Source organism: Neoarius graeffei, chromosome 8, assembly GCF_027579695.1.
Source record: "Neoarius graeffei isolate fNeoGra1 chromosome 8, fNeoGra1.pri, whole genome shotgun sequence".
Taxonomy (NCBI): domain Eukaryota; kingdom Metazoa; phylum Chordata; class Actinopteri; order Siluriformes; family Ariidae; genus Neoarius; species Neoarius graeffei.
This window is the reverse complement of record NC_083576.1, coordinates 42,033,631-42,058,259: the sequence shown is the minus strand read 5'-3', so window position 1 is coordinate 42,058,259 and position 24,629 is coordinate 42,033,631. Positions and strand designations below refer to the sequence as shown.

The following is a 24,629-nucleotide window of genomic DNA, read 5'->3' as shown; positions in this document are numbered from 1 at the left end:
TATGGTTTATAGCAGTGTATTGTAGTTGAGTCACTAATCCTCGAGTCAGAGTCCAGTCTTGATTCCCCAGTGTTCAAGTCAAGTCCAAGTCATTTTTTAAAAATTGAATCGAGTCCACTATTGATCCAAGTTGAGTCCAAGAACAAGACTCCAACCACACCATTTGACGGTGGCTGTTTTAGCGCCATTAACATTAGTTTGTTTATGAACATGACTTATGAACGGGTGAATGTGCTTCTCTTTGTCAGGGAGTGTGAAGTATTCTGTCAGAGATGGTTGGGAGGTGGATGTAAGTGCAGAAGATGTGTTAATACAAGTGAAGATGGGTAGACAATCCAGAACAGCAGGCAAAATCATAACGGTGAAACAGGCAATAGGTCGAGCGAGGCACAAACAGGCTGTCGTAGACTAGGCAGAATCAAAGACAAGAAACAGGAAATCAAGGCTCAGGAAACCAAACAAAGAAATAAGGCTCAGTAATGTGTCAGCAGTGCAACTCAATACTTTGCAAAGTAAGTGTGCTTTCACAGTCTTTATATAGGTGCACTGATTGTGCCTTAATCCTGTGCAGGTGCGAATCATTTACGGCATGCACGTGAGAGTCCGCTTGGCATGCGTGCTGTCCGGAGCGTGCCCGAGAGTCTATCTGATGCACGCACCAAGGCGCGCAGGTGTGACACTCTTGCATAAAATTAGTATAAAAATTAATGTAGGTATAAATATCTTGTGCCAAATTATGGTATGTTACAAAAAAAGAAAAAAGCAGTCTCCTTGCCTCCATTTGCCAAGTCCGAATGCAGTTAATGCACAAGTCCAAGTCCGATTCATCAGTGCTCAAGTCCAAGTCAAGTCACGAGTTCTTAAAATTACGGCACGAGTCAGACTTGAGTACTACAAGCCAACTTCCATGATGAAGCATTTCATTTTTTTAAAGCCGTTTTTGGTCAACAGCATTTCTTTACATGTGCTGAAGGCTTTTGTACGGATGTGTGTTTTTTCTATATATACAGTACCTTGCAAAAGTATTCATCCCCCTTGGTGTTTGTCCTGTTTTGTTGCATTACAAGCTGGAATTAAAATGGATTTTTGGGGGGGTTGGCACAATTTGATTTACACAACATGCCTGCCACTTTAAAGGTGCATTTTTTTTTTTTTGGTGCGTGTGTGTGACGTGATCATTAAGATGAAAAAGAAATCTGGAGTGTGCATAAGTATTCACCCCCTTTCGTATGAAACCCCTAAATAAGAGCTGGTCCAACCAATTAGCTTCATAAGTCACATAATTAGTTGATTTAAGATCCACCTGTGTGCAATCAGTGTCCCATAATCTGTCACATGATGTCTGTATAAATCAACCTGTTCTGGAAGGACTCTGACTCTGCAACACTACCAAGCAAGCAACATGAAAACCAAGGAACACTCTAAACAGGTCAGAGACAAAGTTGTGAAAAAGTATAGATCAGGGTTGGGTCATAAAAAATATCCCAAACTTTGAATATCCCAGGGAGCACCATTAAATCCATTATAGTAAAATGGAAAGAATATGGCACCACTGCAAACCTGACAAGAGAAGGCCACCCACCAAAACTTGCAGACTGGGCAAGGAGAGCATTAATCAGAGATGCAACAAAGACACCAATGATAATGCTGAGGGAGCTGCAAAGATGCACAGTGGAGATGGGAGTATCTGTCCATAGGACTACTTTAAGCCATGCACTCCACAGAGCAGGGTCTTTATGGAAGAGTGGCCAGAAAAAGTCATTGCTTAAAATATACCGTTTGGAGTTTGCCCAACAGCATGTGGCAGACTCCCCAAACAAATGAAAAGATTCTCTGGTCAAATGAGACAAAAATTGAACTTTGGCCATCATAGGAAATGCCATGTGTGGCATAAACCCAACACCCTGAGAACACCATCCCTACAATGAAGCATGGTGGTGGCAGCATCATGCTGTGGGGATGGTTTTCATCTGCAGGGACAGAAAAGCTGGTCAGGACTTAAGGAAAGATGGATGGCACTAAATACAGGGCAATTCTGGAGGAAAACCTGTTTGAGTCAGCCAGAGGTTTGAGACTGGGACGAAGGTTCATGGTCGAGCAGGACAATGACCCTAAACATACTGCTAAAGCTACACTCGAGTGGTTTAAAGGGAAACATTTAAATGTCTTGGAATGGCCTAATTAAAGCCCAGACCTCAATCCAATTGAGAATCTGTGGCATAGTAACTTGAAGTTTGCTGTACACCAACGCAAACCATCAAACTTGAAGTAGTTGGAGCAGTTTTTCCTTGAGGAATGGGCAAAAATCCCAGTGGCTAGATGTGCTAAGCGAATAGAGACATACCCCAAGAGACCTGCAGCTGTAATTGTAGCAAAAGGTGGCTCTATAAAGTATTGACTTTGGGGGGGGGGTACTTATGCACACTCCAGATTTCTGTTTTTTCATCTTAATTATTGTGCGTCACAATTAAAAAAAAAAAAAGTGCCCCTTTTAAAATGGTAGGCATGTTGTGCAAATCAAATGGTGCTAACCCCCAAAAAATCAATTTTAATTCCAGCTTGTAATGCAACAAAACAGGACAAACACCAAGGGGGATGAATACTTTTACAAGGCATTGTGTATATAAAACACATGTATACATATAACTCTGGAAAAAATTGAGACCACTTGAGTTTTTTTTTTTTCTTAAATCAGCATCAGTATGTATGGTAACCATTTCATTCCAGTGTCTGTATTGGAATTCCATCACAAGCACACCTCATTTTACTTAAAGAGGTACTGATTAGGTGATTACCTGAGCCAAATCTTATTTAACAAGGAAAAGTATGAAAACCAAAGCTGTGGTCATCACTATCCTCTTGCAATAGGACCACTTTGGATGGCAAAAGCAGTGCTAATAATACCTTAAATTTAAGTGGAAGACAAAAATGTCTATTCATCATGCCAAAAGAGTTAAAGAGAAGTTTTGCGTGAGAGAAAGAAGGGTTCAGTTCTTGCTTTACAGGCAAATGGATACAATAAGCGTTGGGTTGCTTCCATCCTCAAAATTTCAAAGACAGCAGTGCATAAGAACAAGGTCAAGTAGCGTACATTGGGGACAACAAAGTGACGGACTGGCAGAGGGTGAAAATGACTCTCCACTGAGCAGGATGATCGTCAAGTCCTTCTAATGTCACCCAGCAACCGTAGGATGACAAGTGACCTACAAAAAGAAAGGCAAGTGGCAGCTGGGGTTAAGTGCACAGAAAGGATCGTTCGAAACGGGCTCCTTCAGGTGGGGTTGAAGTCATGCAAAGCTAGGAAAAAAGCCCTTCATCACTGAGAAGCAAAGAAGAGCCAAGCTATGGTTTGCTAAAGACTAGAAGGATTGGACTATAGAGGACTGGAGCAAGGTCATCATCTCTGAGGAGTCCACTTTTCAGCTTTTTGCGTCACCTGGTCATCTAAGGTTTAAATGGAGACCTGGAGAGGCCAACAAGCCACAGTGTCTCACACCCAGTGTGGAGGATTGGCGGTGATCTTGGGGTGCTTCAGCAAGGCTGGAATGGGGCAGATTTTTGTTTGTGAAGGACACATGAATCAAGCTATGCACAAGGTTATCCTGGGAAAAAAAAACTTGCTTCCTTCTGCTCTGACTGTGTTCCAACTCTGAGGCTTGGGTTTTCCAGCAAGATAATGCTCCATGCCACACAGCCAAGTCAATCAAGGTGTGGATGGAAGACCGCATCAAGACCCTGTCATGGCCAGCCTAATCTCCAGACCTGAACCCCATCAAAAACCTCTGGAATGTGAGCAAGAGGAAGATAGATGGCCATCAGAGGAAGCTGAGCTGATGGAATTTTTGTGCTAGGAGTGGCATAAAGTCACCCAAAAGCAATGTGAGGGACACTTGGAGAGCATGCCAAGATGCATGGAAGCTGTGATTTAAATGTCAGGGTTATTCCACCAAATATTAATTTCTGAACTCCATCCTAAGTTCAAACACTGGTATTGTGTTGTTTAAAATGGAATTTAATCTTGATTTCTATGCATTATTCCAGGTCTGAAAACACTCAATAGATCTTGTGTGGAAACAGTGGTGCTTGAAAGTTTGCGAACTCTTTAGAATTTTCTATATTTCTGCATAAATATGACCTAAAACATCAGATTTTCACACAAGTCCTAAAAGTAGATAAAGAGAACCCAGTTAAACAAATGAGACAAAAATATTATACTTGGTCATTTATTTATTGAGGAAAATGATCCATTATTACATATATCTGTGAGTGGCAAAAGTATGTGAACCTTTGCTTTCAGTATCTGGTGTGACCCCCTTGTGCAGCAATAACTGCAACTAAACATTTCTGGTAACTGTTGATCAGTCCTGCACACCGGCTTGAAGGAATTTTAGCCCATTCCTCCGTACAGAATAGCTTCAACTCTGGGATGTTCGTGGGTTTCCTCACATGAACTGCTCGCTTCAGGTCCTTCCACAGCATTTCGATTGGATTAAGGTCAGGACTTTGACTTGGCCATTCCAAAACATTAACTTTATTTTTCTTTAACCATTCTTTGGTTGAACGACTTGTGTGCTTAGGGTCGTTGTCTTGCTGCATGACCCACCTTCTCTTGAGATTCAGTTCATGGACAGGTGTCCTGACATTTTCCTTTAGAATTCGCTGGTATAATTCAGAATTCATTGTTCCATCAATGATAAGCCGTTTTGACCCAGATGCAGCAAAACAGGCCCAAACCATGATACTACCACCACCATGTTTCACAGATGGGATAAGGTTCTTATGCTGGAATGCAGTGTTTTCCTTTCTCCAAACATAATGCTTTTCATTTAAACCAAAAAGTTCTATTTTGGTCTCCTCCATCCACAAAACATTTTTCCAATAGCCTTCTGGCTTGTCCACGTGATCTTTAGCAAACTGCAGACGAGCATCAGTGTTCTTTTTGGAGAGCAGTGGCTTTCTCCTTGCAACCCTGCCATGCACACCACTGTTGTTCAGTGTTCTCATGAACATTAACGTTAGCCAAAGTGGGAGAGGCCTTCAGTTGCTTAGAAGTTACCCTGGGGTCCTTTGTGACCTCGACGACTATTACACGCCTTGCTCTTGGAGTGATCTTTGTTGGTCAACCACTCCTGGAGAGGGTAACAGTGGCCTTGAATTTCCTCCATTTGTACACAATCTGTCTGATGGTGGAGTCCAAACTCTTTAGAGATGGTTTTGTAATCTTTTCCAGCCTGATGAGCATCAACAATGCTTTTTCTGAGGTTCTCAGAAATCTCCTTTGTTCGTCCCATGATACACTTCCACAAACGTGTTGTGAAGATCAGACTTTGATAGATCCCTGTTCTTTAAATAAAATGGTGCCCACACACACCTGATTTCAATCAATGGGATGACAAACACCTGACTCTAATTTCACCTTCAAATTAACTGCTCATCCTAGAGGTTCACATACTTTGGCCACTCACAGATATGTAATATTGGATCATTTTCCTCAATAAATAAATGACCAAGTATAATATTTGTTTAACTGGGTTCTCTTTATCTACTTGTGTGAACATCTGATGTTGTTTTAGGTCATATTTATGCAGAAATGTAGAACATTCTAAAGGGTTCACAAACTTTCAAGCACCACTGTAGAAATATTCAACTTCTGAAATGTTCATTTATACCCTCTGTACTTGGTTGGGGCTCCTTTACCATGAATTGCTGCATCAGTATGGCATGGAGGCCTGTGGCACTGCTGAGGTGATACTGAAGTCCAGGTTGCTTTGATAGCAGCCTTCAGCTTGTCTATATTTTGGGGTTGGGTGTTTCTCATCTTTCTCTTGACAATACCCCATAGATTCTCAATGGGGTTCAGATCAGGAGAGTTGGCTGGCCAAATCAAGCACAGTAATATCATGGTCAGCAAACCACTTGGTAGTAGTTTTGGGACTGTGGGCAGGTCCTAAGTCCTGCTGGAAAAGGAAATTGCCATCTTCATCAAGCTTCTCAGCAGATGGAAGCAAGACGTGCTCTAAAATCTCCTGGTAGATGGCTGCATTGACTTTGGACTTGATAAAACACAGTGGACCAGCAGAAGACGTGGCACCCCAAATCATCACAGACTTCAGAAACTTCACACTGGATTTCAAATACCTTGGATTCTGTGCCTTTCCACTCTTGGACCTTGATTTCCAAATGATATGCAAAAGGTTACTTTCATCTGAAAAGAAGACTTTGAACCACTGAGCAACAGTCCAGTTCTTTCTTTCCTTAGCCCAGGTAAGATTCTTTTGATGATGTCTCTGCTTCAGGAGTGGCGTCATATTAGGAATCCGACAGTTGTAGCCCCTTTCCTGAAGACGCCTGTGCGTGGTGGCTCTTGATGCACTGACATCAGCCTCAGTCCACTCCTTGTGAAGCTCTCCCAAGTTCTTGACACAACTTTTCTTGACAGTCATCTCAAGGCTGTGGTCATCCCTGTTGCTTGTGCACCTTTTCCAGTCAACCTTTTCAGCAATGACCTCCTGTGGCTTACTCTCCTTGTGGAGGGTGTCAATGATCGTCTTCTGGACAACTGTCAAGTGAACAGTCTTCCCCATGATTGTGGTTGTGTGGACTGAACTAGACGGAGACGTTTACAGCATGTGTACTCTTAAACTCGAAATGAAATATTTTCATATTTAGAATTGTTTCAGGGTTTTTTTTTTTGCACTGTAGGCCATAATCAAAATTAAAATAGAAAAATGCCTGAAACATATTTGTTTGCGTATGATGAGTCTGGAATGTAAAATTTTCACTTTCTTAAAGCACTGATTGAAAATATTGAACTTTTTTGCGATGTTCTATTTGTTTGAAATGCACTAGTACTTAAACAAAACAACACAGAAAATTAACCCTTAAAATAATTTATTCAACAAATATCAACAGATGTAATATTCTTCTGTGGAGAAAGTAAGTACTCACTTGGCTTCAGAAGTTTGTATTGCCCCCTTTAACAGAAATAACTTCTTGGAGGCTTTTTGCATAATTGTCCACCAGTCTCTGCCATCAGCTTGCTGAAAGTTTTTGACCAGTCTTCCATGCAAAATTCCTTCAATTGAAACATGTTTGAGGGTTTTCTTGCATGTATTGCCCTTTTCAAATCTCCCCACATGTCAAGGGGTTTCATATCTGGGCTTTCACTCAGCCATTCTATTACCCTCCATTTCTTCTTTTTGAGTCATTCTTTGATGGACTCGCTACTGTGCTTAGTGTCATTATCCTGTTGAAAGGTTCACCTTGGATTCAACTTTTGAGCAGATGGCCTCACGTTACCTTCAAGTACTCTCTTACAATTTAGAATTCATAGTTGAATCAGTGAATGCAAGCTTCCCGGTCCCCGAGGCAGCAAAGCAGCCCAAAACCATAACGTTTCCACCACCATGCATCACAGTTGGTATAAGGTGGTGGTTCTGCAAAGCCATCTTTGGTCTACACGTGTATTCTTACTGTGGCCAAACAACCTGACCTTTGATTTGTCTGTTCAGAAAACATTTTTCCAAAAGGCCTGGTCTTTGCCTATATGTTAATTGGCAAACCTAGTCTTGCTTTAACGTTCCTTTTGGACAGCAAAGGCTTTTTTCTGGCATGCCTCCTATGCAGGTCAAATTTGTCCAGTCTCTTTGATTGTAGATGTATGCATGTTCACACCAACAGTTGTAAGAGTTATCTTCAGATCCGGTGATGAAATTTTGGGGTTCGTGGAGACTTTTTTGGTATCAAATAGTCTGTTCTTGGACTGAATTTGCTGTGGCAACCAGTCCTGGACAAACTGGCAGTTGTTTTGAAGTCTATGGCACTTTTAGATGATTTTCCTTGCAGTGGAATGATTTTATTTCTCATAAATTAGTGATCTTTTTAAATCCTTTGCCAGATTCATAGGCACCCACAACCTGTTTTTCTGAGGTCCTGAGAGAGCTCTTTAGATCTTGGCATGACTCCACACACTTGAGTAACAAAGAGAATACCAGACCCTAGATGTCAGGTTTTAATAAAACCAGTTCCACCTCTACCTGCAGGAGGTTCTAATCGGTGGCACCTAATCTGGAACACCTGATTCTAATTTTATGGACTTGAAAACTTTAAGTGTATGTACTTTTTCCAGGGCGTCCTTACTTTTGTTGACTTTTTTTTTTTTTAAATTTAAATAATGAAAATGGCAATTGTATGTCTTGTTTGTTGGAGCACATTCCCTTTATCTGTAGACATTCTGTGTGAAACAGTTGCTTATTCAAATATGTTGAGCAAAGTCTCCAGTGTCTATGGGATATACTTTATTTTTTCACGAAAGAGTGTGTGTGTGTGTGTGTGTGTGTGTGTGTGTGTGTAAATAAAATATAGACATGAGTGTTTTACTGGGAAATACGCAGCTTGGATTTTTCATCCGAGCTACCTCTGGAACATGCAAAACCGTGACACAAATCTCTGTCACTCGTAAGGAAATTGATGAGTTGTTGATAAATTTTAGTCCCTTTTGTTTATGAATGTGTCAATATAATAAGAGAATCACATGTTGGCTTGAAGATATGAAGTTTCTCTTCTTGTATTGAAAAACTCGCATTTTTCACACAAATTCCATCCTGGACCTGAGTGACACGTTTTCTGATATGTCCCTCCAATGCGCCGATGAGATGCACATTGTCAAAATGGCAAACCGGTTCAAAATTAAAATTCTTTTGATGAACTTGCATGTCTTTATTTTATTTATTTATTGTGGTTGTGTCCACAAAAGATATGAAGATATAAAGTTGATCTTATCGTGTCGAAAATATTTTCACTCGTTTGCTTCACTCACTCATGAATATGTTCATTTCAAAATTAACTTCATATCTTTGTGCAGCCATGTAATATTGTGTGTGTGTGTGGTTGCGCAAAAATCTGAAGTTCATTTTGAACGTCCGTGTCTTGCAAAAGTATTCATCCCCCTTGGTGCTTGTCCTGTATTTACAAGCTGGAATTAAAATTGATTTTTTTTGGGGGGGGGTTCACACCATTTGATTTACATAACACACCTCCCACTTTTAAACGTGCAATTTGTTGTGTATTTTTTTTTAATTATGACACAATAATTAAGATGAGAAATCTGGAATGTGTATAGGTCTTCACCCCCCAAAGTCAATACTTTGTAGAGCCATCTTTTACTCCAGTTACAGCTGCAAGTCTCTTGGGATATATGTCTATTAACTCATCACATCTAGCCACTGGGATTTTTGCCCATTCCTCAAGGCAAAACTGCTCTAACTCCTTCAAGTTAGATGGGTTGCGTTGGTGTAGAGCAATCTTCAACTTATGCCACAGATTCTCAATTGGATTGAGGTCTGGGCTTTGATTAGGCCATTCTAAGACATTTAAATGTTTCCCTTTAAACCACTCCAGTGTAGTTTTAGCAGTATATTTTGGGTTATTGTCCTGCTGGAATGTGAACCTTTGTCCCAATTTCAAACCTCTGGCTGACTCAAACAGGTTTTCCTCCAGAATTGCCCTGTATTTAGTGCCATCCATCTTTCCATCAGTCCTGAGCAGCTTTCCTGTCCCTGCAGATGAAAACCATCCCCACAGTATGATGATGCCGCCACCACCATGCCTCACTGTAGGAATAGTGTTCAGGGTGATGGGAAGTGTTGGGTTTGTGCCACACGTCATTTCCCATGATGGCCAAAAAGTTCAATTTCAGTCTCCTCTGACCAGAGAATCTTCTATGTATTTGGGGAGTCTGCCACATGCTATTGTGTGTGTGTGTATATATATATATATATATATATATATATATATATATATATATATATATATATTTTTTTTTTTCCCTCTTCTCCAATAAAGTGCCACTCTGTGGAGTGTACAGCCTAAAGTGGTCTTATGGACAGATAACTCCCATCTTTGCAGCTCCTTCAGTGTTATCCTTGGTGTCTTTGTTGCATCTCTGATTAATGCCCTCCTTGCCCGGTCTGAGAGTTTTGGTGGGTGGCCTTCTCTTGTCAGGTTTGTAGTGGTGCCATATTCTTTCCATTTTGCTGTAGTGGATTTAATAGTGCTCTGTGAGATATTCAAAGTTTGGGATATTTGTTTTATAACCCAACCCTGATCTATACTTCTCTACAACTTTTGTCTCTGACTTGTTTGGAGTGCTCCTTGGTTCTCATGTTGCTTGCTTAGTAGTGTTGCAGAGTCAGGGTCCTTCCAGAACAGGTTGATTTTATACAGATTGTGTGACACTTTGCACACAGATGGCTCTTAATCAACTAATTATGTGAATTATGAAGTTAATTGGTTGGATAAACTCTTATTTTGGGGTTTCATGTGAAAAGGAGTGAATACCTATGTACACTCCAGATTTCTGTTTTTTTTTTTCATCTTATTTGTGTCACAATGAACGATTTGCACCTTTAAAGTGGTAGGCATGTTGTGTCAGTCAAATGGTGCTCCCCCCTCCCCCCCCAAAAAAAAATTCAGCTTGTAATATGACAAAACAGGACAAACACCAAGGGGGTGAATACTTTTGCAAGACTGTGTGTGTCTGTGTGTCTCTGTGTTTATACATATACACACTAATTTCCTATTTTTGTACTCTTATTTTGATCCATCACTGGATCTTCCTTAGGACTCTGAACCACCAGTATGACTACACGTTTGACTGGACCATGCTTAAGCAGAAAGCAGCACAACAAGCAGCATCCACAGGGGGACAGGGGCAACAGGCACAGACCCCCACAGGCAAGCAAACTGACAAACCCAAGAGTAACATGAAAGGTTAGTAGCAAACAGCCAAGTGACGTTTTCAGTGCAAAGTAAGACACCAATAGCGCGCTTTTTTATTTTATATATATATATATTTTTTTAGGGCGGTGTAAAGAAACATTGAAATTGGAAGAATCTTATTTCACTCAAAGATTCATTATTATGAACAAATGGTATAAATTGAAGGAGGGCCCAAAAAAAGTAAAAATAAACCAGTGGTCTTGCAGGTGCAAAGACGTCCTTGGGAAATTTGACTACTAACTTTGAAAAAGTCTCTATTCTTTGGGATTAAGGGTTTCTTCTACTTTTCTAAATGTCAGATTTATATCAACATATCTGTGAAATAACTACTTTCTAGATGTCATGGTTGAGTTGGCATTGTTATTTCTCCTAATCAAGTCCTAAATCTGAAACTATTGGAATCTTCTCAAGTACCATGAGTGGAAGTGCTTTTGTTTACTGTATTAATTCTAATTTTATTTGGCCTGGGGGCTAAAGAAACTATGAAGTCTGTTGGATTTTTCAAACATAATTCAACATTTAAAAGGGATCTTCCAGCAGATTCATTCCCAAACTTACTGTAATTTTTGGAGACCAAATAGTGTTCCAGAAAAATGAATTTTCTTTCAAATGCCAGGTGCGCTTCCTGCGGTGGTGTATGCGATGACATCAGATAGTAGTCGCTTGGAGCAACTCGGCTGTTTATATTCTCTGTTTATTTCACAGTTTTGCTAGTTTTACAAGTATTTTACCAAATTTATCAGTTTTTAAATTAGCATGCCTTATTGGGTAGCATATAAATGCCAAAATGATGTTAAAAAGAAAGCACAAGCTGGAACTCGACTGCATTTCCACGGAGAAAATGCAAAGTGTGCTTGCTCACCTGTGACAGTGTCACGGAGAGAAACCAGATCAGATTTGAGACCTTGTACTGCAAAATCTTTTTTACATGATCTACAGAAGTTGTGTGGCTGTGTGTGTGGCTGCACACTCTAAAATCTTAGCTTAAAATGGCTCAACTCGCAGCGTGACATGATGCTTCGCTATCTATCTCATTATCTGTAGCCGCTTTATCCTGTTCTACAGGGTCGCAGGCAAGCTGGAGCCTATCCCAGCTGACTACAGGCGAAAGGCGGGGTACACCCTGGACAAGTCGCCAGGTCATCACAGGGCTGACACATAGACAACCATTCACACTCACATTCACACCTATGGTCAATTTAGAGCCACCAGTTAACCTAACCTGCATGTCTTTGGACTGTGGGGGAAACCGGAGCACCCGGAGGAAACCCACGCGGACACGGGGAGAACATGCAAACTCCGCACAGAAAGGCCCTCGCCGGCCACGGGGCTCGAACCCGGACCTTCTTGCTGTGAGGCGACAGCGCTAACCACCACACCACCGTGCCGCCCCCTAAATAAATATATTCCATTTAATTTAAAAAAAGTAAATAATATATTTATAAAATTTATTTTTTTATCTTTTTAAACACATGGTCTACGTGGTGCAGGTGCTGGGCCTATTAACCCTCTGGGGTCTGAGGGTATTTTCTGGCACTCTAATGATTTTGGCATGCTTTGAATTTGTCATTTTCAATAAATCTAAGCAGTATTTTCAAAGTCATATGATTTTTATTTATTTATTCATTCAGCACAAGTTCAGCTACAATGATATCTGTGTAGTATGTGTGTCATGGGTCATGCTTTAAAAAAAAAGATAAATGAACATGTAAAAAGCAGTTTTAGAAGCATGTTGGAATGTGTGAAAAAACATTACCCATTGTGATGAACCGGTTTGATCACTTGGTGATTCTGTTCAGTCTTAAGGCCAATTTATGCTGACAACGCAGTCCTCGCAGATGGTGTCGCAGATGGCGTCTGCGTAGCCCCCCCTTTCGCAGACGCTCTGCGCGCACCTCCCAGAAATTGTGACCACCGCAGAAGCCTCGCAGACAGCGTCGCAGACAAGAGGGCTCTGATTGGTCCACTCTACATCTGCTGTACACGCACTTCCGCTTCCCTACTTTCCCGGTTTGGTTTGTTTTCACGACCGCCATTTTTAAAAACACGAGCGAAGATGGAGCAGCACGAAGAGCGGTTGATCGAGGAGGTGAGGAAGTACGTACATCTATGACTCCAGTTCTAGCCATTATAAGTAACCGGAGGATAAACACTCCACTAACCACACCCACCAACTACTCCTAGCGATTTCGCGACTTCACGCCCCCTTGCGTTGTGGCGGTGAATGACATCGCGCACGCCTATTACTCTCTGCTCAACGATAAATTACAACTGTCTGCGAAAAGCTATCTGCGAAAGCCTTGTCGCAAGAGCATGCAGAGCCCTTTAGGAATGTATCAAGGACTAAAACTTAAATCTGTGCCATTGATTTGGACAATTAAGTGGCCATCAAAAAAGTTATGTCCTGTTTTGAGATGAAGGGTTGGCAGTGGGAGGGGTATTCAATGAGAAGTGTAAAAAATAAAAATTTCATTCAGTGAGAAGAGTGAATACCCCTCCCACTGCCATCTCTTAATCCCATCAGGTCAAATGATCAAAAAGGTTTGTCACAACGGGTAAGGTGATGTTTTTTCACACATTTCAATACCATTCTAAAACTGCTTTTTAATATCATCATGGTTTATCTGGTATTTGATTGTGTCTTGAAAATAACTTACTCAGTTCAGAGCCACAACCAACTCTGTTACACAATTACTCTAATTTTACTCCCTCTTCAACTCCAAATTTTACTCTCTAAACTCAGAGTATAACAAAATTAACTATTTTTGAAGACAATAATTTTAACTCTGAAAAAATTGCTCAGTCATTTTTCCTGTGTGTGTACTACAGCACACGCATATCAACTGATCTGCTCATAATAAATGGAAGAAATATTTACACTTGAGTTGATCTTCGGCTGGATTGAGTCAGAAGTTTAAAAAAAAAAAAAAAGGAAAAAAAGGCACAGCTCATCAGTGTCATGGTTCTCAAGATTGAATTGAATCGTTGTTTGGAATCATGAATTGATTTGCGGTCCTGAAATTGAATCGCTGTCCTGAATAATCTGAAGCGCATAAAATCCATGTGCCATCTCGCAACAAGTTTTATATCCAAATAACCTAAACGACGACGGATAGATTTTATCCTGTTTACGGTGGGCGTTCACACCACGAAAGAAAACCCAATCAAAACCGAAAGAGGGAAAGTGATCATCATGCCATTACCACGTGAATAGTCTTTTATGAATGTGTAAGTGAGCACTCAGCCCTCCGATGCCGGTGTGGCTGAGTAAGGTGACAAGTTTTACAGTACGTTTCGTTTAGTTTAGGTAATTTAAAAATGATTTTATGTGCCAACTGCCAAATAATGTCAAGTATAAAGGTTGTCTATGTTTTACCATGCTTGTATGATTTTAAAAAACAAAACTTGCAAAGATATTTATTTAAGCACGATTTAGTCATTCTAAAACCACCAAGCTACCTCAGTGAAGCTCTCGACCCCAGAGGGTTAAAGGTAAAAATTGTTTATTGTAACGCACGCAATAAAGATGAAAAAACATTAATCTGGAGTGTGCATATGTATTGCTCCAACTCCAAGTTAGATGGGTTGTGTTGGTGTAGAGCAATCTTCAATTTATGCCACAGATTCTCAATTGGATTGAGGTCTGGGCTTTGATTAGGTTTCAAAGGACCAGCTTTCCTGTCCCTGCAGATGAAAAATATCCCCACAGTGTAGCTTTAGCAGTATGTTCAGGGTCATTGTCCTGCTGGAATGTGAACCTTTGTCCCAATTTCAAACTTCTGGCCGACTTAACAGGTTTTCCTCCAGAATTGCCCTGTATTTAATGCCATCCATCTTTCCTTCAGTCTTGAGCAGCTTTCCTGTCCCTGCAGATGAAAAATATCCCCACAGCATGATGCTGCCACCACCATGCTTCACTGCAGGAATGGTGTTCTCAGGGTGTTGGGTTTGTGCCACACATGGCATTTCCTGTGATGGCCAAAAAGATCAATTTTAGTCTCATTTGACCAGAGAATCTTCTTCCATGTGTTTGGGGAATCTGCCACATGCTGATGGGCAAACTCCAAATGTGTTTTCTGAAGCAATGATTTTTTTTTCTGCCCACTTTTCCATAAAGCCCTGCTCTGTGGAGGGTATGGCTTAAAGTGGTCCTATGGACAGATACTCCCATCTCCACTGTGGATCTTTGCGGCTCCTTCAGTGTTCTCGTTGGTGTCTTTGTTGCATTTCTGATTAATGCCTTCCTTGCCCAGTCTGTGAGTTTTGGTGGGCGGCCTTCTTTTGTCAGGTTTGTAGTGGTGCCATATTCTTTCCATTTTACGAGAATGGATTTATTGGTGCTCCCTGGGATATTCCAAGTTTGGGATATTTGTTTTATAACCCAACCCTGATCTATACTTTTCACAACTTTGTCTCTGACCTGTTTGGAGTGTTCCTTGGTTTTCATGTTGCTTGCTTAGTAGTGTAGCAGAGTCAGAGTCCTTCCAGAACAGGTTGATTTATCCAGACATCATGTGACAGATCATGTGACACTGTGATTGCACACAGGTGGTTCTTAATCAACTAAATGTGACTTATGAAGTGATTTGTTTTGGACCAGTTCTTATTTAGGGGTTTCATATGAAAGGGAGTGCATACTTATGCACACTCCGGATTTCTGTTTTTTCATCTTATTGTTTGTGTCGCAATAAAACAACAATTTGCACCTTTAAAGTGGTAGGCATTATTATGTAAATCAAATGGTGCTAACCTTCCAAAAACCCATTTTAATTCCGTCTTGTAACGCAACAAAACAGGACAAACACCAAAGGGAATGAATACTTTTGCAAGACACTGTACATTGTATTATCCATCCTCAATGGGAAGTGGGTTATTTTTGGTTTTGTGTGTGTTGACATTACATTTTGACGTATTCCTCCTACGTGGTTTGTTGGATTCATGCCATATTTGGTATATGTGATGTCAAGATGTTGCTGATTTTGAATTGCAGAGGCATTTGCAATGTCTTGCAAGATGTTGAAATGGCAAAACAATAAATTTGTGTTATGCAATGCAAACAGGAAATGTCATAAATTCACCATGCATTATCTATCCGGTTTTAAGATGTAATGGTTCTGATGACATCCACATGCTCAAAGTGACCCTCTGGTATAGTGCCACCATTTGGACCTGGACAGTAGTGACTCCATTGCCTAAAAACTCAAACTCATGAAATTTGGTACACACATCAGTCCTGGCCAGCTGCTACGCCGGATTAGAGGCTTGGCCCTGGGTGTATCTGGGGGACTCAATAGCACCCCCACATGTCATTGAGATTTCTGCCCGGGATATAGTTTCACCTGTCCGTGTCAAAATTGGTAGGTCTGTGGGGTGCACCGAGATGAACAAAACTGTAATGTACATTGTATTAGCCAATTGAATTGTGAAGGGATTTGCAATATCCTGCAAGATGTTTAAAAGGCAAAACGATACATTTCTATGTTAAGCCACTCAAACAGGAAATGTCAAATTCAACATGCTTTGCCTGATATGGCTCAAACTTCACAGGTTATAGGATATGATGGTTCTAATGATATCCACATGCCCAAAGTGACCCTCTGGTATCGCACCACCATTTGGACCTGGACAGTAATGCCTCTGTTGACCTAAAAATTCATCACTGATGATGCACACATTAGATACCCAGGCTTTTGTCTTAGATCTCAGATGCATGTGCATTGTATGATGAAAGTGTGTGACGGGTCACATAACCGGAGGTGTGAGGGCCCCTCATCGCCGCTTGTGGCTATATTTAAATCTTATTTTTATTATTCCATCTTCTTTTTCTTCAACACTTTGCCATTTTTGAGGTGGTTTCCATGGGCGAAAACTCGTGAAATTTGGTACACACATCAGTCATGGGCACACCTACTCAGCGATAGAGGCTTGACCCCAGGTGTGTCCGGGGAACTCTATAGCACCCCCATGTGTCATTGAAACTCCTACCCGATATATAGTTTCACCTATCCATGCCAAATTTGGTAGCTGTGTGGGATGCCCCAGGACGAGCAATGTTGTAATGTACAGTGTCTTGCAAAAGTGTCTGTCCTGTTTTGTCGCATTACATGCTGGAATTAAAATGGATTTTTGGGGGGTTAGCACCATTTGATTTGGTAGGTGTCAAATTTGGTAGGTGTGTGGGGTGCCCCAGGACAAACAAAATTGCAATATACATTGTAATAGCTGTACTCAGCAGGAAGAGTTATTTTTGTTTTTGTGCGTTTTGACACGTTACATCTTGACGTACTCCTCCTAGGTGGTTTCTTGGATTCATGCCATATTTGGTATATGTGATGTCAAGATGGAGCCGAGTTTGAATTGCAAAGGGATTTGTGATATCTTGCAAGATGTTGAAATGGAGAAACAATAAATGTATATCAAATCAAATCAAGTTTATTTGTACAGCGCTTTTAACAATAAACATTGTCGCAAAGCAGCTTTACAGAATTTGAACGACTTAAAAGATGAGCTAATTTTATCCCTAATCTATCCCCAATGAGCAAGCCTGTGGCGACGGTGGCAAGGAAAAACTCCCTCAGACGACATGAGGAAGAAACCTCGAGAGGAACCAGACTCAAAAGGGAACCCATCCTCATTTGGGCAACAACAGACAGCCTGACTATAATATTAACAGTTTTAACAGGTATAACCCTCAACTGTCCTCATGGGGCCGTCCTTCACAGGAGTGGGGCGATAAAACTCCGACCAGACACAGGGCACCAGGATGGATCAAGCAGGTCCGAGGGGCAGAAGAGGCCAGCATCTCAATCCCAGGATCAACATGTAACTCAGAGGGACAGATGGGGGGGGGGGGGGGGGAGAAAGAAAACATGTTGTTAGGTATGCCCTAAAAATGACAAGTATTAAATCTGTGTGGTAGGCTCGCAGAGACGAGAGTCTTTACATCAGGCATGACACACAATGGCATGTTAATATGGTAAAAAAAATATATCATGACCTGCTCTGGCTGGATGCTTGATTGGGTGATGGGAGCACACTCCTCAGCAATGATGAGATGCAGATGGGACCCTTAGGCCTGGCCAAGACAATTCAGTTACATTTCACCGGGTCTGGGACATGCGACAGAATGTCTGATGGCCGATTCCCTGCAGGCTACAATAGCCAGTCGAGGTCCCCACCGTCTCCACCAAAAGATTTCCTGTTGACTCCATGTAACTCAGAGGGACAGATTTGGAGTGGGGGGGGAGAGAAAGAAAACACAGGTGGTTAGGTATGCCCAATGTCACCTGAATAAGTAGGAACAGTATACATATTGCACCGAGTACAAGCAGGGACTCCGGCAACTAACTATGACAGCATAACTAAAAGGAGAGAGCCAGAAGGTAACACAGGCATGAGGGAGCCCCGGGACATAAAGCAGCCAGCCACTGCACCGTCAACAAACTCGAGTGAGCAAGCGAGTGGGGACTGACAGCATCCATACATCCCAGTTTACCAAAACACACTATGTCTGAGGACCCTCCAGATCTACTCCTTTACCTCATAAACACCATTAATAAAAGGCTTGACTAAACAGATATGTTTTCAGCCTAGACTTAAATGCTGAGACTGTGTCTGATTCCCGAACATTACTTGGAAGGCTGTTCCATAACAGTGGGGCTTTGTAAGAAAAGGCTCTGCCCCCTGATGTAGCCTTCACTATACGAGGTACCAGCAGATAGCCTGCACCTTTTGATCTAAGTAGGCGTGGCGGGTCATAGAGGAGCAGAAGTTCACTCAAGTACTGTGGTGCGAGACCATTTAGTGCTTTAAAGGTCAATAGTAGTATTTTATAATCAATACGAAATTTGATTGGGAGCCAATGCAGTGTGGATAAGACAGGCGTGATGTGGTCATATTTTCTAGTTCTAGTAAGGACTCTTGCTGCGGCATTTTGAACTAACTGGAGCTTGTTTATGTTAGTATATGTTAGTGCTAGTCTTAGGAAAATGACATCACCCCTGGAAATTATACCTTATAAAACTAGACATTATTAAATACTGACTGTCTAAATTGTATTTTAATATGAGACCGGGAACATGTTCTGTTTCGTTGGTAAAGTTTCTCTATTTGAGTCCACCAGTAGACAAATGTGTTCCTGGTAAGTTACTGTTAATTCAAAGGAAGTGGCGTCATGTGCAAAATGCTTGAAAGTTCGTGGCATTTCTGGCTTTGTCTGCTTTGCAAAGTGTAGCATGTTTTTAATGATTTTTTTTCATTCCACAACAAAACTAAAACCATGTCTCCTCTAAAAAGGGTGTCGTTCAAGTGTAGCAGATTTAAAAAAAAAAAAAAAAAGTGGAATTTCGATCCATTATAGCCCAAAGTCGGCAGGATACATGGGGAATAAATGGGTTCGATTTGTACAGACAAAGAATCGTAACTTCAAGCTGACAGGACGGTTTGGTGTCTGGTCCATACATTTTGAAAAAGATAAATTTGTGAGGCAGATTCACATAGAAGGCTTTGAGCGACGTCTGGTATCCGGAGCAGTTCCTACAATCTGGAAACAAAAGTCAGAAGCGCCATCCCAAAGAGCTCACCACTCAGTGTCAAACTTGCGTTTAGTCTGTTCATGATGCTATGAATCTTTTCTGGTTCTAACAGTATCAATTAGGACCATGTAGACCCTTTCTCTCTTGTGATACAATGTTAAGTAGAGGTGCGTGTGGCATGACGGGGGAGTGTCGGAGCGCAATTACCGTTATTTATTTTTGATTAAAATTCCATATCACCATATCCCCCCCCCCCCCCCCCCCCCCCCAATTCCAAAACCTATGAAGTTACTTGGATTGGCACGAGATTTGGTGTCCTCGATACTCTTGTGATACAAGTCAAAGTTCACTTAGTTGTACTTGACTCCGCCCAACAGGAAGTCGGCCATGTTGGATGAAATGTGGGACTTTGAAATTTTCCCGCACTGTTTTGAGGGGTTTACAATGGCTAAAAACTCATGAAATTTTGCATGTGCATTTGTCCTATGATAGAATTTGAGGTGATATGGTAAATTCGTCTAGGTGGGCTTCATTAACTCCATAGCACCACCTAGTTCAAAAATACAGATTTGACACCTTGTACATATTCGAAAACTCATGAAATTTGGTCCACGCTTCAGTCATGCACACCGAAACTCAGTGACAGGGGCTTGACCCCAGGTGTGTCCGGGGTACTCCATAGTGCCCCCGTATGTCATGGAGACTCCTGCCCGGTATATAGTTTCACCTATCTGTGTCAAATTTGGTATGTGTGTGGAGTGCCCCGAGATGAACAAAATTGCCTATACATTGCATCAGTCATACTCAACAGGAAGCGAGATACTTTTGGTTGTGTGTTTTGACACGTGTTACGTTTTAACGAACTCCTCCTAGGTGGTTTGTTGGATCTATGCCATATTTGGTATACATCATGTCAAGATGTTGATGTAAAATCGCGTAGCGATTTGTGGTATGTCGCAAAATGTTGAAATGGTGAACCAATAAATTGTTATGCCACACGAACAGGAAGTAGTAGTAGTATCCAGTATTTGATTATACTGCTGCGGGGGGTCCCTGACACAGGGGTAGGCAGCAGTCGGCTAGTCTTCACATCGCGTTTCCAGGCAGCTCTGTCCAGCAGATCCACACTGGTGAGGCCGCACACTTTGATGACCTTCTTGACACACTCCATCCAAGATTTCCTCGGTCTACCACGATCTCTGTTGCCTGGCAACTGCAACTTGGTGATGGTGTTGATGCAGCCACTGGCTCGTCCAACGTGACTGTACCACCAGAGTCGGCGTGACCTCAGCACTGAGGTGATGTCCTCCACACAAAGTCTAGCATGTAGGGTTGCTGAAGGTGTCTTATCATGGGGTTTGACGCCGCAGATCCATCTAATCATGGATCTGTCATTGCGGCGCAATTGCTGGAGATCCGAGGGGGTAGGGGCCCAAGTTTCACTCCCATGGAGCATGGCTGATCGCACGCAGGAGTTAAACACCTTGCCATGGGCTTTAAAGGGTAAGTGCCTGGAGGTTAGGACGGGCGGGAGCTTCTTAAACTTTCCCCAGGCAATGCAGCATCTGGTAATGGCAGCGAGCTGACACCCACCGCCAGCACAGAGCATGTCCCTGAGGTAGCAGAAGCTGGCTTCCACATCCAGCACCGCCTCGTCCACTGTGACTTGTGTCGTAGGGCGACCGTCAAGTGGTCTTGCTTCTCCTCGACACCTCGGACAGATGTAGTTCTGCACGGCCAGCAAGCCACCTCTTATGCCACAGCATTTCTTGTGGACCCAGAACCCACACTTGGTGCACTGGATTAGATTAGATAAAACTTTATTGATCCCTTTGGGAGGGTTCCCTCAGGGAAATTAAGATTCCAGCAGCATCATTACAGATAAACAGAGAAAAGAAATAGAGAAAACTTCTAGATAAATTAAAATAAATTAAGTATTTACATATACAAATATAAAAAGAATAAGATGTGGGGAAGAGAGGAAGGGGGGAGGGGGGGCAGCAGGAGAGATATTGCAGTTTATATTGCACATTTGTCCGGTATTGCTTATTGTTAGGCTAGGCTACTGCTCCTTCCCGTCCTCTGTCCTCTGTCTGTCTGTTATCAAGTTAACACCAATGCTGGAACAGCATACAGCACACGGGAAAGAGCCAGTGTCCTCCAGTTTGTTCAGACCCTGGCCAGATATCAAGATCTTTGTCTTTTTCATGTTAATCTGTAGGCCTTTGCGTTCCATGCCCAACTTCCAAACCTTCAGTCTTGCAATATACTGTATTCTTCCAGGGAGTCTGCGATGATTACCAGGTCATCGGCGTAAAGGAGCTCCCAGGGCACCCCGGTGTGGAATTCACGGGACAGAGCTTCTAAGACGAGGATGAACAGCAGGGGACTGAGGACTGATCCCTGATGCACCCCTACTCCAACACTGAACTCCTCTCTGTATTGTTCATTGACCTGCATATGGCTCCTGGCATTTGTATACATGGCCTGGATCACCTTCACAGCCCACTCCTCTACACCAAGACTTCTCAGTGCCCACCACAGTACCCTTCTTGGAACTCAGTCAGAGGCCTTCTCCAGATCAACGAAGGTGAAATAAAGAGGTTTATTTGCAGCAATGAACTTCTCTTGTAGCTGAGACACGATGATGGCGGCATCAGTGGTGCCTCTGCCAGGCATGAAGGCGAACTGAAGATCGTCAACATTCACCATCTTACAGATAGCGGAGTCGTGTTCCAGTAACTTCATGACATGGTCTGTGAGCTTGAGGCCCCTATAGTTGCCCCTGTCTAAGGCCTCACCTTTCCCCTAAATGAGGTTTAGGATGAAGCGCTTCTCCCACTCACTGGGCACAGTTCCGTTAATGAAAACCGCTTCAGCCAGTTGCCTAGTCAACTCCATACCCTCCTCGCCCGCAGCTTTTAGCATCTGTGTTGATGCCCGAAGGGCCTACAGCCCTACCAAACCTCATTTTGCAGAGTGCTTTGCTAATCATCTCAGTGGTGACTGGCGGGGGAGATCCTACAACAGGAGCAGCTTCGGGGAGTTCATCCATTGGCCACTCGAATTCCACATTCAAGAGCCTGCTGTAGTGTTTGACCCAAGCCTTCATCTTATCCTCGTCGTTGAGAGCGAGTTCACCTGCGTCATTACGGACACACTTTTCACCTACAACATCCTGGTTTGAATGCCCCATCTGCTTGGCGATGCGGTACACATCTTCACCATGAGAGTCGATGACAGCAAACGTCTCTTTCTCTGCATCAGATTTGGCCAGCCAAACCGCGTGCTTCGCAAGGCGTTTGGCTTCATTGTAGGCAGTTTTCGCAACTTTAGCCTCAGCAGTTTTACCTAGCTTCTTGAGGGAGTTGTAAACCTTAAACCGAGCCCTTTTCACAGACACAGCCTCATCTACATGATTGTCCCACCACCAGGTCTCAGGTTTCCACTGATGGTTCTTGGAGTAACCACACACTTTGGCAGCCGCTTCCAGGAGCGATGTCTTCAACCTCAACCACGACTCCTCCACATCTGGGTCACTGGTTGTAGCTGCCCCAACCTTGGATACGAAGGTCTCACGGAACTCCCTAGCAACCACAGGGTCCCGTAACTTCCAGGTCCGCAACCGAGGTGTGAACTCGCGCTTATAAACTGCAGGGGTGCGTACTATGAAATCACACACTAACAGCTGGTGTTGCCGAGCACATTCCTCATCGGGGATGACTTTTATGTCAGTGACGGCCTTTCTGAAGCTCCAGTGGAACAGTACGTAGTCAATCTGTGTCCTGTGGTTTCCAGAAGTGTAGGTAATTAGGTGGGACTCCCTCTTGATGAACAAAGCGTCTCCAACGAGCAGGTCGTTTACCAAGGCAAATTCCAGTATTCTCTCCCCTTCCGTGTTCTGATCGCCAAAGCCGTGACCACCGTGGACCTCCTCAAAACCTTGGGCATCCGCACCAACATGACCATTCCAGTCACCGATAGGTAAGAGGGTCTCTGAGGTGGGAATCTTGGCGATGGTGCTCTGCAACTGATAGTAGAAGTGCTCTTTTTCAGCATCTGGGCTTCCGATCTGAGGTGCGTAGATGGAGAGGAAGGTGATGACGGATTTGCCAATTACGAGTCTCAACAGGAGGATCCTATCGTTGGACCTCGAAAACCTTCTCAGCCCACTTCTCAGCTAGCATGATGCCTACACTGCCTTGACCTTGCTTATTCCCGCACCAGTAAAACTTATAGTGGGAATCCTTTCCTTTGATATACTGAGCTTGGTTCGTATCTAGGCCTCCGGACCACCTGGTCTCTTGCAGGCAGCAGAGATTAACCCTTCTTCTAGTGAGTGTTTCCACAACTTCACCGCTACATCCCTTCAAAGTGCCCACATTTAATGAGCCAACCCTGAACTTCAACTTCACCGGGTGCTTTCATGATTTGCCTTGATGGCCGGACCCTGCCTTCCGCACCCGAAAGTCAGCCAAGCTCGAGACATTACCGGCGGCAAGTCGGTGACTGCTACCGGCACTGCCTACACCTTTATCTGTATGTCGACTTGCCATTTCAGTATATTGGATGAGGTTTTACAGCCGGATATCCTTCCTGACGCCAACCTGTAGCCAACACTAACTGGGCTTAGTCTGCTCCAAAAAAGGACCACTTCCTGCTTAGTCAGTGACTGACCCAATGGGACAGCAACCGCCTCTATAGGTACTACCCCCAGGAAAGGGAAGTAGATTAAAAGTACTATTTGACCCATAGTTGGAGTCCTTACAGGTGCTGCCGCTCCGGGCCAGAGCGGGCCTGGGAGTAGTGATAGCTAAGGGGTCACTCCACACTCCCCACAACCACAGATCTCCCGGAATTTACCAGGCAGGAGTTTGTGGTATCCAAAGCTATAAATTTAGCCCCATCACCGGTTGCAATTCAACGTCATGCCCAAGATGAAAAGAGGAAGCATGTCAAAAATTCACAGGTTGTACAATACGATGGTTCTGATGATATCCACATGCCCAATTTGACCCTCTGGTATAGTGCCACCATTTGGACCTGGACAGTAATGATTCCATTGCTGAAAAACTCTGACTCATGAAATTTGGTACATACATCAGTCCTGGCCACTACTACTCCAGGATAGAGCCTTGGCCCTGGGTGCAATGCCCTATTGTTTTCAGCGTGTTCTTGCATGTGAGGGCCCTGCTAGCGGCTATTTTTTTCTTAGTGTTCATTTTCTATAATTACAGATTTGGCACCTTTTTGAAATATTCGAAAACTCAAGTTTTGTGTACTCGTACAAATAGGGCAAAAGTTTATTATTCTTAG

The 24,629-nt window shown here is 42.7% G+C and overlaps 1 protein-coding gene across 5 annotated transcripts in view; it reads left to right on the top strand.

Moving 5' to 3' along the window:
• Positions 1-24,629, top strand: part of csnk1a1 (casein kinase 1, alpha 1) — a 222,916-nt gene that overhangs the window by 158,669 nt on the left and 39,618 nt on the right. For 3 of the 5 annotated variants that reach the window (XM_060927642.1, XM_060927646.1, XM_060927645.1), the window contains one exon: positions 10,622-10,770. In XM_060927642.1, coding sequence (XP_060783625.1) covers positions 10,622-10,770 — 149 coding nt within the window. Of the gene's footprint in view, positions 1-10,621; positions 10,776-24,629 lie in introns of those variants that run through there. The other 2 variants (XM_060927644.1, XM_060927643.1) reach the window with 2 other exon arrangements.